This window comes from Thalassophryne amazonica, chromosome 11 (assembly GCF_902500255.1).
Source record: "Thalassophryne amazonica chromosome 11, fThaAma1.1, whole genome shotgun sequence".
NCBI lineage: Eukaryota > Metazoa > Chordata > Actinopteri > Batrachoidiformes > Batrachoididae > Thalassophryne > Thalassophryne amazonica.
In genome coordinates, this window is record NC_047113.1 from 51783405 (window position 1) to 51803950 (window position 20546).

The 20546-nt window shown below is 43.0% G+C and overlaps 1 protein-coding gene across 10 annotated transcripts in view; it reads left to right on the forward strand.

Annotated features, from left to right (window-relative positions):
* atp11c (ATPase phospholipid transporting 11C) overlaps positions 1-20546 on the forward strand; it is a 140211-nt gene that overhangs the window by 99801 nt on the left and 19864 nt on the right. For all 10 annotated transcript variants that reach the window (XR_004563607.1, XR_004563609.1, XM_034181660.1 and 7 more), the window contains exons 6-24: positions 1765-1893; positions 2197-2285; positions 8792-8842; positions 9218-9282; positions 9374-9455; positions 9541-9691; positions 10317-10514; positions 12080-12250; positions 12571-12779; positions 13546-13617; positions 13723-13796; positions 13899-14002; positions 14110-14291; positions 17526-17792; positions 18043-18220; positions 18415-18517; positions 18591-18736; positions 18880-18939; positions 19571-19698. Coding sequence is in view for 8 of the 10 variants with exons in the window: in XM_034181660.1 (XP_034037551.1) it covers positions 1765-1893; positions 2197-2285; positions 8792-8842; positions 9218-9282; positions 9374-9455; positions 9541-9691; positions 10317-10514; positions 12080-12250; positions 12571-12779; positions 13546-13617; positions 13723-13796; positions 13899-14002; positions 14110-14291; positions 17526-17792; positions 18043-18220; positions 18415-18517; positions 18591-18736; positions 18880-18939; positions 19571-19698 (2459 nt within the window). In the remaining 2 variants the exon portion in view is untranslated. The remainder of the gene's footprint in view (positions 1-1764; positions 1894-2196; positions 2286-8791; positions 8843-9217; positions 9283-9373; positions 9456-9540; positions 9692-10316; positions 10515-12079; positions 12251-12570; positions 12780-13545; positions 13618-13722; positions 13797-13898; positions 14003-14109; positions 14292-17525; positions 17793-18042; positions 18221-18414; positions 18518-18590; positions 18737-18879; positions 18940-19570; positions 19699-20546) is intronic.

Sequence of the window (20546 nt, forward strand, 5' to 3'; positions counted from 1 at the left end):
AAGAAGCTCAAGAGAATCTTTGGAAAAGTTTTTACTCAAACCAGTTAACCCACTAAGACAGATTCTTGTCTATCCAAAGCATTTGACTCTAATATAGATAATGCTGTTGGTTGCTATGGTGAGTGCTCAGACTTCTGCATTGGAGAACCTAAACGGTCACTACACAACTATGGTCCAGCATAGATTGAGCAACACCTCAGGTCAGAACTCTGCACTGTACTTTAATTTTTGTACTTTTGAGGACAATAACATGCACATTTTAAACAGACAGAAGAGATGGTTTGAGAGCGGTATAAATGAAATCGTCTATGTAAACTTGGAAAAACTCTCAACTGGGGAAAGGTCTAAGACACCATGTTTCTGCCACTTATAATGTGGCCCGTTCATCGCTCCTCAAGAAGGTTGATATTTCACAAATCTGTCAAGGAAAGCACACCCTATGAGCTTTTGTAGACTAGTAGATTTTAACAATTTTCAAAGGAAGCTTACATAAATACAATAAAAGCTCTCTCCTAGCATTTGTATGGTATTTTCCGGACTATAAATTGCAGTTTTTTTTTTTTGTTTTTTTTTTGTACTAGCATGGGAGGTCCTGCAATTTATAATCCAAAATGACTTGTATGTGTAAAAAGAAAAAGATGTGTAACTGTACACAAAAACCACAGTTTAGTATGTTTTCAGTACAATGAAAACAAGAAATGCAGCGACTAGTGATATTTAGCTTATGTCCTTTAGGCTACTGTGTGACCAAATAGTCTTTCCAGGTTTAGTTTTTTTTTTTCTCGAGGTTGGTCTTTGGTGACATTATCACATCACTCCTTACCTTGAAATTGGAGTAATTTGTGGGCTTGAGTGTTAATACTGGACAGTGTAGAGCTATTGATTTCCTATCGGAAGCAGAAACCAATTTGTAGAAAATGTAACTTATTATTCATTGAAAGTCAATTTAAAATGACACCTTCATTGCTAAAGGACTGTAGGAGTTGTAATCCTTGTAACCTGCATTTACAATTTTTCCATTTTATTTTCCAGGTACACAGATGGCATACTCTACAAAAGGTTTTACCTCATTGTAGAAAAAAAAATGGACAGAAATACTTAGAAGCAAACTTTGTTCTAACGCTCATGTACTTAAGTCATGTAAATTTGAAGAAGCTGCTTAAAGTTTTGAAGAAGCTGCCGAAAATTTTCACTCTTTTATTATAAAGTTGACCTATTTCCTACCTTTGGATATAAAAAATAGTAGTCTCTTCTTCCCACCCCCTACTGTATAACTGTGAAACACCCTAGTATACTTATAGATATCCTATTCGCATGATCAGGAAACTTGATATTTTATTTACACAGGGACATTGCATTAAAAGTAGTACTTTATTTTTCATACAGCTTATTTACACGTGTAAATTTCCAGTTTCCCCTGGTTGCTTCTCAGTACACCTGAACATATGTTTTGACCACTCAGGAGCTGGAAATTTAAATAATGAGGGGAAGGGAATACTGTTCTTCGTCCTCCACCTGATTTTATCTGATCAGTCATGTGTTTGAACCACAACACAATAGTTATGAGGCTGCTTCTTCAACCTTTAGGCCACAACTTCTGTAAGTAGTTCTGGTTGTAATTTTACCTTCTGTCAAAATACAAATCACACTGATTTGGTGTCAACATGAGTTAAAGTTGGATAGAAGGCTTAGATTCTCTTTGTAGTAATTGCAAAACCGTGAAACCTCATTAAAAGGTAGCATTTTTGTTGTTCTGCTCACCAGGTTGGAGATATTGTGGAGGTGGATGAGGAAGAGACCTTTCCCTGTGATTTAATACTGCTGCAGTCCAGTCGAGATGACGAAACGTGCTTTGTGACCACAGCTAGTCTGGATGGAGAATCCAACCATAAAGTATTTTGTTCCTCTAAATTTGCTATATGGTGTACAGTATCATCATGGTATTTGTTTGCATAAACTTTAGGAATAATTTATTTTGCGATTTGCAAATGAATTTTTTCATAATTTACTGTCTGTCCTTGCCTTGAATTTTTTTTAAAACTCCAGTTAATTTCTAAGGCAATTTAACCACGTTTGTCACCATTTTCAATGTTGTGTAGATTTCTGTCTGTCTGGCTGGCTGGCTGGCTGGCTGGCTGTATTTTGGATAGAAAGAGAGCTAAGGAATACTTGCCTCTGTGTGTCTTCAATTTTCAGACACATTACACAGTGCCAGACATGGAGAAGGATCTGGATTCTTTCAGCGCCACTGTTGAGTGTGAACAGCCACAGCCTGACCTTTATAAGTAGGCACTCCTCCGTGCAGTCCCAACAGATTTACACGACATACATGCTTTGCCTGTGGTTGGTTGGGGAATGTATTCGCTGAACTGACAATGAAAAGTCTTTTAACTGGCTGGGGAAAAATCTATTTGCGATATTTCCACAAGGCTTTTGCATAAATCAGGGTGATGTTCTGTGAAGACAGGCCACCTAATTGTGTATTTTTTTTAAACTCATAACAGTTTAAGCTCACAAATGTGCAGTGAAACACATCAGTCATATGCGGTCATGAGCCGCAATAAAAAAGAAACCTTTATAACATAATAAAAAATGGTAGCAAAGCTATGCAGTATACATATCAAGGAATATTTTCTGCATAAGTCAAGTGATATATTTGGATGAGTGAATATGAACAGATGATACTTGACTAAAGCCATATCTCGAACAGAGCTTCAAGCCACAGTTCTTTTCAGTTGCTATTTTAAAGTTTTCAGTTCTGGATCCCACCTTTAAAATTGTTCTCTATCCAAATGGAATACAGGTTAGTAATGGTCCATGTAACGCCTTGTGACATAGCAGTATGTATCATTCAGATGTTGGAGATCCCTGACACAATATCCACCCTGGCCCTCACTGTTTGACCAGAAATTAGATATTGAGCTGATCTACAGCTTCATATGATACTTTCCCATATCTGATGGAGGGGTTATGGGTTGAGATTTTATGGCCTCACAGGGAGGGGAGAGGTGAAAAAGATGGGGTAGTGTAAATATTGAATCTGGGCCACTTCAGTCTCTATTGGTGTAGTCTTCTGAGACATGTTAAGTAAGTTACGGTGCCACCATGCATCTGCAGATGCTTATTCCCTGCTCTGTATTTTAGGTCAATGAGTAATTGCAATTCGTGACGTAAATGAGCTCTGCAAAGGACACCTCGAGTTCATACCCAATCTATTATTATCAGACTGAATGAAAATATACAAAGAGCCACCATTTTTTCAGAATATAAGTCATGGCCTTTTTTTATATATATATACTATTTTGTTAGGTCCTGTGACTTAGACTCCAGCGCGACTTACGTGCTGAAAAATCACAGTCGTGATGATAATGATAATAATAATAAAAGGTTATTAACTTAGCGTGAAGTCTGTATGGGAAAATATCAGACTGAGGTGTTGACAGTATGGACTGAGCGTGAGCAAGGTCTATTAGAAAAACACAAAGGTCTGATAATCTCGTACAGACCGAACAAGCAAGGTTAATAATTTGTTAGTTATATGGCTATTATATATCTAAAAATGCAAACTTGCGGTGTCGCCCAAATATGAAACCTGCTGGCGGTTTTGGGCTCGTAGTCAAACCTGTCAGCTTTCTTCAGAGAGCTACTAATCACCGGAACTATAGGTGGAATGGATGACAATCAGAACCTCAACCAGTAAAAAATCAAGGACCGAGACGTCGCCCGGTATGGCGGAGGCGGGGCCCCACCCTGGAGCCAGGCCGGGGGTTGGGGCTCGCGCGCGAGTGCCTGGTGATCGGGCCTTAGCCCTTGGGGCCCGGCCGGGCTCAGCCCGAAAAGCGATGTGGGCCCGCCCTCCTGTGGGTTCACCACCTGCAGAGGGGGCCATGGGGGTCAGGTGCAGAGAGGATTGGGTGGCGGTCGAGGGCGGGTGGCCCGGCGGCCCGGTCCATGCTCACAGCCCCTGGCTGTTGGGACGTGGAATGTCACCTCGCTAGGGGGGAAGGAGCCTGAGCTTGTGCGGGAGGTTGACAGATACCGACTAGAGATAGTCGGGCTCACCTCCACGCACAGCTTGGGCTCTGGTACCCAACTCCTGGAGAGGGGCTGGACGCTTCATTTTTCTGGCGTTGCCTACGGGGAGAGGCGGAGAGCCAAGGTCGCATTGCTTATTGCTCCCCAGCTCAGTCGCCATGTGTTGGATTTCACTCCGGTGAATGAGAGGGTCGCGTCCCTACGCCTTCGGGTCGGGGACAGGTCTCTCACGGCACAAGGGTGTCCATAAGTGCACGTGGCACCAGGACACCCTGAGCCGGAGGTCCATGATCGACTTTGTAGTCGTATCATCTGACCTTCGGCCACGTGTCTCGGACACTCGGGTGAAGAGAGGGGCAGAGCTGTCGACCGATCACCACCTGGTGGTGAGTTGGATCCGCTGGGAGGGGAGGAAGCCGGTCAGACCTGGCAGGCCCAAACGTATTGCGAGGGTCTGCTGGGAACGACTGGCGGAACTCTCTGTCAGCGAGGTCTTCAACTCCCACCTCTGGGAGAGCTTCTCCCAGATCCCGGGGGAGGTTGGAGACATGGAGTCCGAGTGGACCATGTTCTCCACCTCCATTGTCGATGCGGCCACTCATAGCTGTGGTCGCAAGGTCTCTGGTGCCTGTCGCGGCGGCAATCCCCGAACCCGGTGGTGGACACCGGAAGTAAGGGATGCCGTCAAGCTGAAGAAGGAGTCCTACTTATCTTTGTTGGTAGGTGGGACCCCAGAGGCAGCTGACATGTACCGGCATGCCAAGCGTGCTGCAGCCCATGCGGTTGCAGAGGCAAAAACTCGGGTCTGGGAGAAGTTCGGGGAGGCTATGGAGGAGGACTATCGGTTGGCCTCGAAGAGATTCTGGCAAACCGTCCGACGCCTCAGGAGGCGGAAGCAGCTCTCCACCAGCACTGTTTACGGTGCGGGTGGGGACCGCTGTTGACCCTGCTGTTGACCCTGACTGGGGATGTTGTCGGGCGGTGGAAGGAGTACTTCGAGGATCTCCTCAATCCCATTGTCACATCTTCCGAAGAGGAAGCAGAGACTGGGGACTCAGAGGCGGACTCATCCATTACCCAGGCCGAAGTCACCGAGGTGGTTAGAAAGCTCCTCGATGGCAAGGCTCCTGGGGTGGATGAAATCCGTCCTGAGTACCTTAAGTCTCTGGATGTTGTGGGACTGTCTTGGCTGACATGCCTCTGCAACATCGCGTGGCGATCGGGGACAGTGCCTCTGGATTGGCAGACCGGGGTGGTGGTCCCTCTGTTTAAGAAGGGGGACCGGAGGGTGTGTTCCAACTATAGGGGGATCACACTCCTCAGCCTCCCCGGTAAGGTCTATTCCAGAATACTGGAGAGGAGAATTCGACCGATGGTCGAACCTCAGATTTAGGAGGAGCAGTGTGGTTTTGGTCCTGGTCGCGGCACACTGGACAAGCTCTACACGCTCCATCGGGTGCTCGAGGGTTCATGGGAGTTCGCCCAACCAGTCCACATGTGTTTTTTGAATCTGGAGAAGGCGTTCGACCGTGTCCCTCGGGAGCCCTGTGGGGAGTGCGCCGGGATTACGGGGTCTGGGGTCCTTTGCTAAGGGCTATCCGGTCCCTGTACGACCGCAGCAGGAGCTTGGTTCGCATTGCTGGTAGTAAGTCAAACCTGTTTGCAGTGCACGTTGGCCTCCACCAGGGCTGCCCTTTGTCACCGGTTCTGTTCATTATTTTTATGGACAGAATTTCTAGGCGCAGCCAGGGTGTAGAGAGGGTCTGGTTTGGGAACCACAGAATCTCATCTCTGCTGTTTGCGGACGATGTGGTTCTGTTGGCTTTGTCAAATCAGGACCTTCAGCGTGCACTGGGGCGGTTTGCAGCCGAGTGTGAAGCGTCCGGGATGAAAATCAGCACCTCCAAATCCGAGGCCATGGTTCTCGACCGGAAAAAGCTGCTTTGCCCTCTTCAGGTCGGTGGAGTGTCCTTGCCTCAAGTGGAGGAGTTTAAGTATCTCAGGGTCTTGTTCACGAGTGAGGGACAGATGGAGCGTGAGATCGATAGACGGATCGGTGCAGCATCTGCAGTGATGCGGTCGCTGTATCGGACCGTCGTGGTGAAGAGAGAGCTGAGTAGGGGGGCAAAGCTCTCGATTTACCGATCGATCTACGTTCCCATCCTCACCTATGGTCATGAGATTTCGCTCATGACCGAAAGAACGAGATCGCGAGTACAAGCGCCCGAGATGAGTTTCCTCCGCAGGGTGGCTGGGCGCTCCCTTAGAGATAGGGTGAGGAGCTCTGTCACTCGGGAGGAGCTCGGAGTCGAGCTGCTGCTCCTCCACATCGAAAGGAGTCAGTTGAGGTGGCTCGGACATCTTTTCTGGATGCCCCCTGGACGCCTCGCTGGAGAGGTGTTCCAGGCACGTCCCATTGGGAGGAGGCCCCGGGGAAGACCCAGGACACGCTGGAGGGACTACATCTCTCGGCTGGCTTGGGAACGCCTTGGGGATCCCCCGGAGGAGCTGGGGGAGGTGTGTGTGGATCGGGAGGTCTGGGCGGCTTTGCTTGAGCTGCTGCCCCCGCGACCCGACTCCGGATAAAGCGGAAGAAAATGGATGGATGGATGGCAATCGGCAGAATGGGTTGTTTTTGCTTATATTACACCCAAAGCAAGTACTGATGAGATGATCAGGTCTCACCATTAAAATAATCAAGTTATTTAGCCACTATATAAAGCTTTAGGTTGACATGAGAAGCCAAAAATTCTTGACGGATAAATTTTCCAATATGATGATCTGCTATTAGGGATGGGTTCTTTTCGGGTGTCATTAAGAAATGATTCAATCCACCGATATCAATAGCTTTTTTTGCTTAACGATTCCCTTATCGGTTCTTCAGAGGGGCCGTTGTTTTTGAGGGTGTTTGTCGGGAAAATGATAATTTCTCTATGTTGATTACAGACCCTGCAGAGGGTCTGTAATCAACTGCTTCTGCAGCGCTACTCCACTTAGAAGGTTGAACCAATGAAGCAGTGCTTCAAACCGCTGCATCGTTGGTTCATTGCTTCGGCGCTTTTCAGAAGGGGCAAGTCCGCTTCTTAACCCCTCTCAAAGCCATTAAAATATGTTGATTGTGAGTCACTTTTGTGTGGATTAAAGTCACTAACTGGGACTCTTGTCTTGTTGCAGTCAAGAAATGAGAATCATCCTCTGTTCCATTCGCACAGCTCCAAACGCTGTGCCACTCTCTGTCGAATCACATTAGAGTCTGGTCAGAATTAATAACTTCAAAGCGAATCGCCGCTTTAAATAAAATGACACCTCTTTCCAAACGTTGTAATACAGACAATAAACTACAATCGACTAAAACGTTTTTTCCTCCCAAAATGAGACGTCCTGCGCTCTTCATGAATTACATCCTGATGTGCAGCACAGCACAGCTGCAAGAGCTCAGCTCAGATGTATGGAGTGACATTCATGCCAATAATGTCTGAAAGGAAATGCTTTTGACAAAAACTACAGATTTTGTTTATTAATGTCCAGAGATCAAGGATCCACCATGTAGGGTTTATTTATGCCCAGAGTTAAGGATCCAGTGACCATTTTCATATTTATTTACTTTAAGACTCAATAATGTTGTTGACAAAGAAAACCTGTAAAACCTATTTTTAGTACACAGAAAATTCACAAGTAGTATCGATAAGGGAATCGATAAGGAATCTGATCGATAAGCAGAATTGATAATGGTATCGATATCGATAAAATCTTATCAATGCCCATCCCTAGATACGTTTGTGCTTTGAACATGACGGGGGAACTTTCTGCTTTACAACAGCGTGAACCCACAGCCTATGCGCCTGGTTTTACTTCCCTTCCACTTGGTCTCTTGCACACAGAATATGTCTACTTTTCTCCTCTCCATTATATCAGCCAACTTCTCTCCCTTTACCACACTGCCAACATTCAAAGTCCTGACTTTCACTATTGTAGTTTCTAAACCTGTCTCTGGACAGGTTTTCCACTAGGAGGAAAACCTGTCCAGAGACAGCAGGAGAAAATCCTGCTGTCTCTAGACAGGTTTTCCTCCTCTTCTCCTTCTTTTCCCAACAGTAGCCCAATTTCCGCTAGCACCCTGTTGGGCAACAGCACTGATGGCGGTTGTTGTTAAGCCAGGCCTCGACTGATCTGGTATGGAAATTCGATTTGTAATCTGCATCTTTAATTTTCACATGTTTTACACCGAATGCCCTTCCTGACGCAACCCTCCTCAATTATCCGGGCTTGGGACCGGTGTCCTCTCGAGATGAGCTCCCCTGTTGAGTTGCACTCCCCATAGCGCAAATCGACAATCTCATAATTGTCGATCTCCCCATCAAGACAATCTCCCCATCATCTGATGACAATATTCTGCTTTAAAGACAGCATGTACATGCAAGTCTTTACTTTTTTAAACTTGAAAAGATACGTTACTGTATTTTTATGTAAAGACAAAACTTGCGTGGGTTTTGTTCAGTGTATGAGCTCATCACGATGGCTCTATCGCACAACTGCGCTTGCATACCTCACCCATCGAGTTTTGTCTTTACATAAAAATGGTCTGGGAAGGACTGAAGTGACCATGGGCCCCAGGGTTATGATAGTATATTGTGACTATTTAGTGAAGTCACAACCTTTTGGTAGTACGTAATCACACAAGACCATATCATAGTTTTGACTAGAATGAATTGTTTTTATTAAGTTTCTAAAAATATTTGAAATTTGATTCTTGTAGGTTCGTTGGCCGTATGCATATCTACAAAAAGGATCAGGAGCCTGTGGTCAGGTGAGTCCATTCAAGCACATACAACTCAGTGAGAGCAAATCAAAACATAGTTGCTTACACACTCATTTGTTTCCCTTTGTATTGCAAACAAATCATTATTTTATTGATCCTTCTGTGAAGATGAGCATTAAAATTGGACAGGCTGCCACAGCGATGGCCACTGCTTCTGTCACAGTCACATAGCCAATTAACATTGTTTGATTTTTAACGGCACATTAACAAAATTGTAGTGTAGTTCATTAAGAACAAAGTCCAGTGTAGACCCAGACACCACCCATGTTGTTGCTGCATATTTTAAACTTGAGGCCTTCTTGCATGCCACGTTGTCAATTAGTGGATGACTGACTAAGCCTGTGTTAATATGTAACTCTGTAGATCTTTGGGCCCAGAAAACCTACTTCTGAAAGGGGCAACTTTGAAGAACACTCAGAGAATTTTTGGTAAGTCAAACAATGATATTTTACTGTTGCAAAGTAAGTCTCATTTCATGAAACATCCCCACTTGATATGCTCCTTCTCTCTGTCCTCTAGGTGTTGCTGTTTACACTGGCATGGAGACCAAGATGGCTCTCAACTATCAGGGCAAGTCTCAAAAACGCTCAGTCGTGGAGAAGTAAGATTTTTGTTTTGTTTTTCCCCTCAAATTTAAACACCTCTAAGAAGTGTCCACAGTACTGACTCATTTTGTTTTGTTTTAGGTCTATCAATGCCTTCCTCCTGGTTTACCTTTGTATTTTACTGAGCAAGGCCCTTGTGTGCACTACACTTAAGTACGTGTGGCAGAACAAGCCTGGGCAGGATGAGCCTTGGTACAACCAGAAAACCCAGAGAGAAAAAGATGCCAATGTGGTCAGTATAAACTGTTTTTAAAACACTGAACCCTGGCCAAAGTGGAGGTCAAAGCAAATCAGTTAATAGCATGGAAAACTGATACCTGCTATCAGTTAAATATGCTAAATATTTTCACCGTATCGTGCACAAGATTTCAGTACTTTGCAAAATAACTAAGTGACAAAAGTGATATCACCAAAGTGATAAAAAGAATGACTGTCGATTTTAACATTGAAGCTGTATAATTTTAATGTTTGTTGATAGAAACTTAAAGTGAATACTGTATCACATGAAGGGTTTTAACGTCTGATGGTGCAGCCCCATTTTAAAAGCCCCACTTGTAATTCACACTGATAAACACCGCTTTGGGGGCTGGGAGAGTTCTCTCTCTGGTTGCTCACGTTCTGTCCTTGGTGAACACAACAACAACATTTCATGGTCGTAATGTTTTTATGTTGGGGTTTATGAGTAATCTAGTGATAGCATTCAGCTGGCACTCTTGAATTTTAGTGTAGGTTCGCAGAGTTGATTATCTACCAACGAGTTTCACATCTGCTTTTATAGTATTTTAAATTCTGTGAGATGCAGATTTAAGAATGCCACGTGAAATCTTACTTGTGTGTTTTTTTTCTTTGTCCAACAGTACTTAAAGATGTTCACTGACTTCCTGTCATTCATGGTGCTCTTCAATTTCATCATTCCTGTATCCATGTATGTGACCGTTGAGATGCAGAAGTTTTTAGGATCTTTCTTCATCACTTGGGACAAGGACTTCTTTGATCCTGAAATCAAAGAAGGAGCACTGGTTAACACATCTGACCTGAATGAGGAGCTGGGACAGGTCAGACAGATGGATTAACATGACTGTTTGTTTGAATTACAGTGCAATACATTGTTATGGGTGTGTTTTCTGTAAACTCTGAATAGATTCCAGTGTGTTACAAAATGTAGAAATGACAAAAAAAAAAAAAAAATAGATTAAAAAAAAAAAAATTAAAAAATTCTACACGTGCAATTACTTGGTGATGAACTAAAGTTTGAAAATTGAGCCATTGCCTATAATTAGGGTTCTATTCAGTCTTAAAGAAGGTACAAAGATGTTTTGAAAGCAGGCACACACTGCAGAGGAAAAAATAGGCCACCTGGAGCTTTAATAAATAAATAAATGAATGAATTTCTGTGCAAAATTCTGCCTGAAGGGGAGTGGGCAGATGTACGAGCGTGCAGCCAATATTATGTTCCTTGCAAGGCCACCCCTCCATATATTTCAATAAATTGTCTGATTTAATCATAAGTAACTTACCCATTTACTGCCAGATGGTGCTAGATCTGTTCTTCCTTTTGGGCAGCTGTTGCACTGCAAACTCTCATCAAATTGACACCATTGTCATGTGACTACTACTGATTAAAAAAAAATGTGTGCATGCATAAGATAATTATTGAATTTAAAAACAAATTCCCCATGCACAACAAGGGGTTGCAAGTAAGATGTAGAAGCGATGAGGAAAAACGCATTAGTGTTGGGGTTCATAATTTAATTTAGTGTGGGTGTTTTCATAAAAAATGTCTTTAATTTAGGGTGGGCGGATGTTGCAGGGCCTGCATTCTGGCGCGCGTATACATTGTCCTTTAAATGTACAATGACAACTACTCTATGATGTAAATAAACATTTCAAAGCCTTTTTCATAGCACTTTTATGCAGGTATAAACATAACAGCAGTTTTATGCAGTTATGTTTGTAGGTGTTCGCCATTATGAAAATGTCATTGTGCAATCATCTGGGCTTCCTTTTCAAAACTTTAAATCCCACAATCTGCTGGTGGGTTTGAAACATATATTTTCTTTTAAAAATCATCAAAATTTACATTTCTTATACCCAGAAACTATAAAATAGAACAGGTTTGGTGTTCAGATTCATGGCAACCCTTGAATTAATCAGTCATGTTTTTTAAAAAAAGTTTAAAACAGTTATATTTAATCAAAAATGTCTTTATTCCATGTATCTCATTTAAAAATTTGCAAAAAAAAATACAGTGGAGAGACTTGGTCCATAAACATGAAAGCACATTTACAGAGGTGTCGGACTTGCAGGTTAAAAAAAAAAAATGTGACTGGAGTGGGGGTGGACCTCACAGAAACTGGAGTTGACCATTTATGTGTGGTGTAGGTGGAGTTCCCCCTTGTGTTTTTTGTCTGCTATTGCAGTGAAACTGTATGCTGTTTGTCTATATCATTGTAATAAATGGGTTAGTTGGCAAGTCCCACACTCTGTTGTAAGCATCTTGGATGCATTGGCTAGAGGCGTCAGGCACCAACCCTGGTCATGTGACTGTTGTAACATGTTGTGTTGAAGTTATTTTTCATGGGTTTCATGGAGTTTGTGATGTTCTATTGTTACCTTGTAGGTAGACTACGTCTTCACAGACAAGACAGGCACTCTCACTGAGAATAACATGGAGTTCATAGAGTGCTGCATCGACGGATTCCAGTATAAGTCCTGGGAGGCAAGTTCAGAGTTGGATGGATTTTGTGTTACAGACGGACCTGCGAATAAACTACAGCAGAAAGCTGGCAGGGTGAGTGTTGCGGTGTCCCTCCATCTGTTGTTTAAAAAAAAGAAAAATTATAATCACATGGACAAAACATATGGTCATTACATACTGTAGCTCAGTGCCCAGAAAAACCCTGCACAAGGCACCCATGTGTGCTTTCTTTGACTTGTCAGCATGTACTTAACATGGAGGGAGAACCAGTGACTGTATGTTCTTAACACAAGCAACTGGTTCCTGTTTAATGGTGTGGAAAAAAGTTATTTTATCTTTTAATATGAATGACCTATTAATGTAAATTGATTTATATTTCACTGTGTTGATATATGCTTCTGCTTTATTATTAGGAAAGAGAAGAGCTGTTTCTGCGTGCCTTGTGTCTCTGCCACACAGTCCAGGTGAAAGAGCCTACAGACGAGGGTCAGGACCAGCGGGATGGACTGTTCGACCAAGTGGATGGTATGGGACTGAATGAAGCGGTGCTTCAGCCACAGGAGCAGAGAGGCTTTATAGCTTCTTCACCTGATGAAGTCGCTTTGGTCAAAGGTGCCATGAGGTAAGGGTTGGACTGTAAAGAAAGAGTTTGATCAAGATTTCAAAGGACATTGTATCTGTTTATGTACCAAGGCCCAAGGGGCCCTGTTTTAGTCATTCTTTTAAAGTGGTCTGGTTCCTGCATAAAACATATCTATTCCAGGGTAGGCTCAACTTTGTCACAGTTCAATTTATTTGTGCTTTAGATTTTCTTATTTTTCTTTTTTTAACTAAACTGCTAAATGTCTGTGCTATGGGCGCAGATGAAAACATAACCACTGGCAGAATGGGCTGCACAATGTTAGAATTGACATTGTGATTTGTATGGATTGGGTGTGTGTGTGTGTTTGGGGTGGATTGACAGCTCATATTAGAATAGCTGACAATATCATACATTTGACATCAGTGTTATGTGATGGTTGGCGCGCGAGTTTGTGCTTCTAGAGTTTATGACTGACAGGCAAAGACAAACAACAGAGTTAACTTGAAATGAAAAGCCTACATGTCGCTCACTAGCAACAAACTCACTGTTTATAAGAACACTTAAATCTTAGTAAATTATATCACAGACTTTTGTAGAATAGTCAAGTGAAAAATATAATCTTGCAACAACAAAATTGTCAGAATGAGAAGGCTGTAGGGTGACAACAATCATTATGATGCTATATCAAATGTTATATATAGCATGCAGCCTCATGGCAGAAGTATCAGTGAAATGGTATACATTTGATTGGAACAGTTTGTCATGCTGTATGTTATACAACTTGCTATTTTTCCCCTACCTACAGATATGGCTTCAGATTTTTAGGTCTTGAAAGCAAGACTCTAAAAATTCTGAACAGGAACAATGTTGTCGAGATGTAAGTCAGTGATTTAAGACCAACTGAAATGTAGTTTTTCTTTCCCATTTCAATAAAAAAAATACGCACATTTATACTGAAGTTTTTATTTCTAACTTTCCCCAGGTATGACCAACTACATGTTTTGAACTTTGACCCTGTGAGGAGGAGAATGAGTGTAATTGTGAAAACCAAATCAGGTCAGCTTAAAATTAAGTTTGTTCTCCCTGATATAATGATGACCCTCATCTCTGACTGTGTTGTGTTTTTGGGCTTTTCCCTGCTGGTGCACACTACTCCAGGCGATATATTGCTCTTCTGCAAGGGAGCGGACTCTTCCATCTTCCCTCGTGTCAGACAGGATGAAGTCGAGAAGATTCGCAAACATGTGGAGCGCAATGCAACAGTGGGTTTAAAACTAAATTTGCAATCACAAACATATTGTGTACCATATGTTTTGTGGCAAGTTTGCTGTAAAAATTTCACAGCAGCACTCTGTGCGTCACTATGCAGGAGGGTTACCGGACACTGTGTGTGGCCTACAAACAGCTGAGCGCAGAGGAATATGCCCAAGCAGACAGAGCCCTGATAGAAGCCAGACTTGCTCTGCAGGATAGAGATGAGAAGCTGTTGGCGTTGTACAACCAGGTGGAAACGGGCATGACTCTGATAGGAGCTACTGCTGTAGAAGATAGGTGGGTACAACATTCAGTTGTTTGTAAATGGACTGCATTTATATAGCACTTTTCCATCTGCATCAGACGCTCAAAGCGCTTTACAATAATGCCTCACATTCACCCCGATGTCAGGGTGCTGCCATACAAGGCGCTCACTACACACCGGGAGCAATAGGGGATTAAAGACCTTGCCCAAGGGCCCTTAGTGATTTTCCAGTCAGGCGGGGATTTGAACCCAGGATCTTCTGGTCTCAAGCCCAACACCTTAACCACTAGACCATCACCTCCCCCTGTAGGTGAAACCTGAAGGCAGGTTTGTCTGCCTTGTAGTAAGTGATATTTTGGAATATTGCATAGAGCCCTTGTTTACCACACCCCTCTTCTCCTTTCATTAAAAATCTACTGAGAATTTAGTTTTTTTTTTCTTGTCTGTAGCTGGCTAAAGGTAGACTTCAAATAAATTTAATGCAGAGCTTGTGTATGTCAAAGCTTTCCTGCAGAATATGTCGAAAGATCAAAGATAAATCCTGATGGAATAGATTATGTTTTTACCAAAGAATATGCTGCCATCTTGTGGCTGTCTTTGTCTTCTCATTTATATTCAAAGACTCAAATTTTTAACCTTGATGGGTCATTGGTGTAGTTTCAAGGTATGGAAATTTTTCTTTGGTTGAAATCATCATCCAGTCCATGCTGGATCCAAAGCCAAAAACACAGAGAAGCCAATGGTTTCAATGCATTCTCTAATGTTGGTCTTTCTATTTTGGCCATAATATTGTCAGTGCAATCAGCTTCTCAGTGAGTGTGGAGCATTGTCCTCAAGTAAGCCTGCTAGACCAAATATCAGTATTAAGCTGGTTTCGGTCTCCAGTGTTTGTAAGCAGCCCCTCCTTTGTGGCAGATAGTGGCGAGTGCTACTTAAGCCCCTAAACACACACATGCCTTCTGTGTTGTTGTCCATTTGGCTGCTCCCATTTTTTTTTTTTTTTTTTTTGGGGGTCACCATAGCAGATACAGCCAGTTCCGCATTGGTATTTGGTACAAGTTTTACGCCGGATGCCCTTCCTGACGCAACTCCAGTGTAACCTGGAGAAACACACAGCCGCTGGTGTTCCAAAGAGGCCTCCCATCCAAGTACTAACCAGGTCCTGCAGTGCTTAGCTTCTGAGATCTGACGGGATCAGGCTTACACAGAGCACATCACACACCTGTGTGAGAGGGGCTTGTAATATAGTCTGAAAAACACACTTTAGAGGATCTCTGTGCATCCTGTGGGCAATCTTGCATGTTGTGGCTTTGGGTCATTTAGCATGTCTTCTTCTGTGTTTTCTTTGTATGACACCTAAATACACTCAACAAAATATAAACGCAACACTTTTGGTTTTCCTCCCATTTTGTATGAGATGAACTCAAAGATCTAAAACTTTTTCCACATACACAATATCACCATTTCCCTCAAATATTGTTCACAGACCAGTCTAAATCTGTGATAATGAGCACCTCGCCTTTGCTGAGATAATCCATCCCACCTCACAGGTGTACCATATCAAGATGCTGATTAGACACCGTGATTAGTGCACAGGTGTGCCTTAGACTGCCCACAATAAAAGGCCACTCTGAAAGGTGCAGTTTTATCACACAGCACAATGCCACAGATGTCGCAAGATTTGAGGGAGCGTGCAGTTGGCATGCTGACAGCAGGAATATCAACCAGAGCTGTTGTTCGTGTATTGAATGTTCATTTCTCTACCATAAGCCATCTCCAAAGGCGTTTCAGAGAATTTGGCAGTACATCCAACCAGCCTCACAACCGCAGACCACGTGTAACCACACCAGCCCAGGACCTCCACATCCAGCATGTTCACCTCCAAGATCATCTGAGACCAGCCACTCGGACAGCTGCTGAAACAATCGGTTTGCATAACCAAAGAATTTCTGCACAAACTGTCAGAAACCGTCTCAGGGAAGCTCATCTGCATGCTTGTCGTCCTCATCGGAGTCTTGACCTGACTCCAGTTCGTCGTCGTAACCGACTTGAGTGGGCAAATGCTCACATTCGCTGGCGTTTGGCACGTTGGAGAGGTGTTCTCTTCACGGATGAATCCCGGTTCACACTGTTCAGGGCATATGGCAGACAGCATGTGTGGCGTCGTGTGGGTGAGCGGTTTTCTGATGTCAATGTTGTGGATCGAGTGGCCCATGGTGGCGGTGGGGTTATGGTATGGGCAGGCGTCTGTTATGGACGAAGAACACAAGTGCATTTTATTGATGGCATTTTGAATGCACAGAGATACCGTGACGAGATCCTGAGGCCCATTGTTGTGCCATACATCCATGAACATCACCTCATGTTGCAGCAGGATAATGTACGACCCCATGTTGCAAGGATCTGTACACAATTCTTGGAAGCTGAAAATGTCCCAGTTCTTGCATGGCCGGCATACTCACCGGACATGTCACCCATTGAGCATGTTTGGGATGCTCTGGACCATTGTATACGACAGCGTGTAGCAGTTCCTGCCAGTATCCAGCAACTTCGCACAGCCATTGAAGAGGAGTGGACCAACATTCCATAGGCCACAATTGACAATCTGATGAACTCTATGCGAAGGAGATGTGTTGCACTGCATGAGGCAAATGGTGGTCACACCAGATACTGACTGGTATCCCCCCCCAGTAAAACGAAACTGCACCTTTCAGAGTGGCCTTTTATTGTGGACAGTCTAAGGCACACCTGTGCACTAATCATGGTGTCTAATCAGCATCTTGGGATGGTACACCTGTGCGGTGGGATGGATTATCTCAGCAAAGGAGAAGTGCTCACTATCACAGATTTAGACTGGTTTGTGAACAATATTTGAGGGAAATGGTGATATTGTGTATGTGGAAAAAGTTTTAGATCTTTGAGTTCATCTCATACAAAATGGGAGCAAAACCAAAAGTGTCGCGTTTATATTTTTGTTGAGTATAGGTCCTTGTCATTTGATTGGTAGGTTGTAAGTCATGTGACATTCTTTTTGTCCCATTGATTGTGATGTCCCTCCAGTACATTTTTGTACTATTTAGTGCATTTTTGTCCCATGTGTTTCTCTCTATTGCACACCTCTGTTAGCTTTTCATAAAAATTCAACGTGGCCTTGTTGAATGGTACGTCACGTTGTCACATTACTCGTATGTTTTAGAATCAGTGTCATAGCCTTTTGACCTGGTTTTTCTTTCTTTGTATTTTGTTCCTCCAATCTCGCTTCTCAGACTTCAGGAGCAGGCAGCAGAGACCATGGAGGCTCTGCAGGGGGCCGGTATTAGCGTTTGGGTACTAACAGGTGACAAGATGGAGACAGCAAAGTCCACTTGTTATGCTTGTAGATTGTTCCAGAGGACCACAGAACTATTGGAGCTAACGGTACGCTCACTGGAGGAAGGCGGAAGGAAGCGAGAGGAGCGACTGCACGAGCTTTTGCTTGAATATCATAAGAAAGCTGTACAGGACGCAGCACCAGTCAAAACAGGAGTCACGAGGTTGGTATCTAGAGTACCAGGGTCTCATCTACACATTCAGAATACTTTTTCCCCTTCAACAAGCAACAGCCAATATGCCATAAACTTAAAGCATAAACAGAATTGTAAGGATTTTGATAATCTTTTGAATGCATTGTATGTGTATGAATTATTCAGTGCTCTCTACTTGTATCAGCAAAATAATTTAATCCAAACATGTTTCATCATTGAACTTTTTTGTTCCCCGTCCCCCCAACCCTCTGTTTTGTAGAAGTTGGGCTACAACAAACCATGAATATGGGTTTATCATTGATGGAGCCACTCTGTCAATGGTTCTCAACTCCTCTTCTGACTCCAACTCCAGCCGCTACAAGACCCTGTTCCTTCAGATTTGTCATAACTGCACTGCCGTGCTCTGCTGCCGTATGGCACCTCTGCAGAAAGCTCAGGTCAGTGCCATCGGGTGACTGCAGAATATGTTTAAAGCATCTGTCCACCTGAAACTGATGCTGTCTGACAGAATGCTCTCATACCTGTATGCTCTGAATGGTGCTGCCACAGATGAACCATTGACTGTATTTGTGAAAGTATTCACAGTAAGCAGCTACTTCCCCAATTGCACTCTATCCCATTCCATTTGTAGATTGTTAAAATGGTGAAGAACTCGAAAGGCAGTCCAATCACCCTTTCTATTGGAGATGGTGCCAATGATGTCAGCATGATTTTGGAGGCTCATGTTGGAATTGGTGAGAATTCTCATGTCATATGTAAAGGTAAAATTTCAGTGGTTTTGAAATAATCACGTCTCTGGGTCAACAGGTATTAAGGGCAAAGAAGGCCGACAGGCTGTGAGGAACAGTGATTATGCTATCCCAAAACTCAAGCACCTCAAGAAACTTTTGTTGGCTCATGGTCATCTGTATTATGTGCGCATTGCTCACCTGGTGCAATATTTCTTTTACAAGGTAGGGCATTCTATGAGGACCTACTGTGGCATTCACCATATTTAGTTTCGCTCAGTGTCATATTGCCCAATTAACCACTTTCACTGCATTTGGTGTTATTTAATGTTTGAATATCACATGGAGACTGTTCTCTCTGTTTACAGAACCTTTGCTTCATCTTACCTCAGTTTTTGTACCAGTTCTTCTGTGGTTATTCCCAGCAGGTGAGTATGTGCTGAATCCTTTGAGGTTTCAAGATGTTCTTTTATCCACACCTCCCCATCCTTCTGAAAGCCAGACTTTTCCCCTCGGATTGTCCCTCCTTTTCTCCCCCTGGGATGCCTGATTTTAGACAAAGCACAGCTTAAAGTTTAAAGATGGACACATTATCCATTATGGTTTGTTATACATAGAACACTATAGCTTTTTGTGTATGTATGTGTAGATGCATCCTTGTGAACAATAAAATGAACACATAACAAAATTAGTGGCTGTTTGTGGATCCAAATGACTTTCAAATAGCTTATTTAATAAATGCTTGTCATTACTGGCAGGGCCTTACACAGCTTAAAATGCATGCATTGCTGTGCCAGTCATAATTACACTTTGACTTGTGTAGTTTCTGAAAGTTGAGGGTGAGTCTTTGTCATACACAGCTTATGTCTCATGTGGCCCACAGCTCTCATCTTTTATATATGGAAAATTTGTGATTATATATGAAAGATAAATGTAAACTTGCTTAAATGACATTACTGTGTGTATGATGGTATGTTTGAGTTTTATCCTCGCTGTGATATTAACCCCTGGTTGCCCCATCACTCCCCCACCTCCTCCTCCTACCCCCATCCTCCTCAGCCTCTGTATGATGCGGCCTATCTGACGATGTACAACATCTGCTTCACCTCTATGCCCATCCTGGCTTACAGCCTTTTGGAACAGCACATTGGCATTGAGGTTCTCCTGGACAGTGCTGTGCTCTACAGGTAATCTTGGAGATATTCTCTAAGTTGTATAGTTTGTTTAAATAGAAATTTAAATTGATAGATTGCCCCCCCCCCCTTTTTTTTTTACATTAATAGTTTTGCTTGCTATTTTACGAGTGCCTATTCAATAGGCCTTGAACATGTATGTGGAGTTCATGTACAAAAATGTTGTTTAAAAGGTCAGACATTGAAGTTTTTCATCTAGTGGGTAGGTTCATTTTGCCATTTCATTTGAATGTAAAATATGACTGTGCATTTGTGGAAAGTATTGCCAATCAAAAAATAGATGATTCCTATTTCCCACAAGCCACCTTGGTGGCCATTTTGGATTGTAAAAATGGTGCTTTAAACTTTTCTCCTCAATTGCTCAGCTTTTCTGCTCTTCTGGATGAAGTAGGATTTTGATCCCAGTGGCTTAATACACATTTTCAGGGCCAAGGAATCCAGTGGTGGTAATAACAAACATAGCCGTGTGAACAAATTTTCCATATTCATGCCTCTGAACGCCCTGAGCGTTCCATACAAAATTCTACCTGGGGGACGGGTGTTTGCACAAACTCCCCCAAATATTCTGTTTGTCGGACCACCCATTTTAATAAAATGCCTGATTTCCTCACAAATAAAGACTAACCACCTTTCTGTCTGTTTTCCCCCCTATCCTTTTATCATTTATTAAATGTGCTCCTTGTCTACTGATGTCTGGCATTTTCTCATCTCAGCAGCAAAAACGTTTTCAGTATTAACCACACGGACATTAATTTACTTCACTGAAACATTTTTGCGCAGTGTTAAATTGTATCCAGTGATTACCCATCCAACTAGGATAATTGCAAACACATCACTTATCG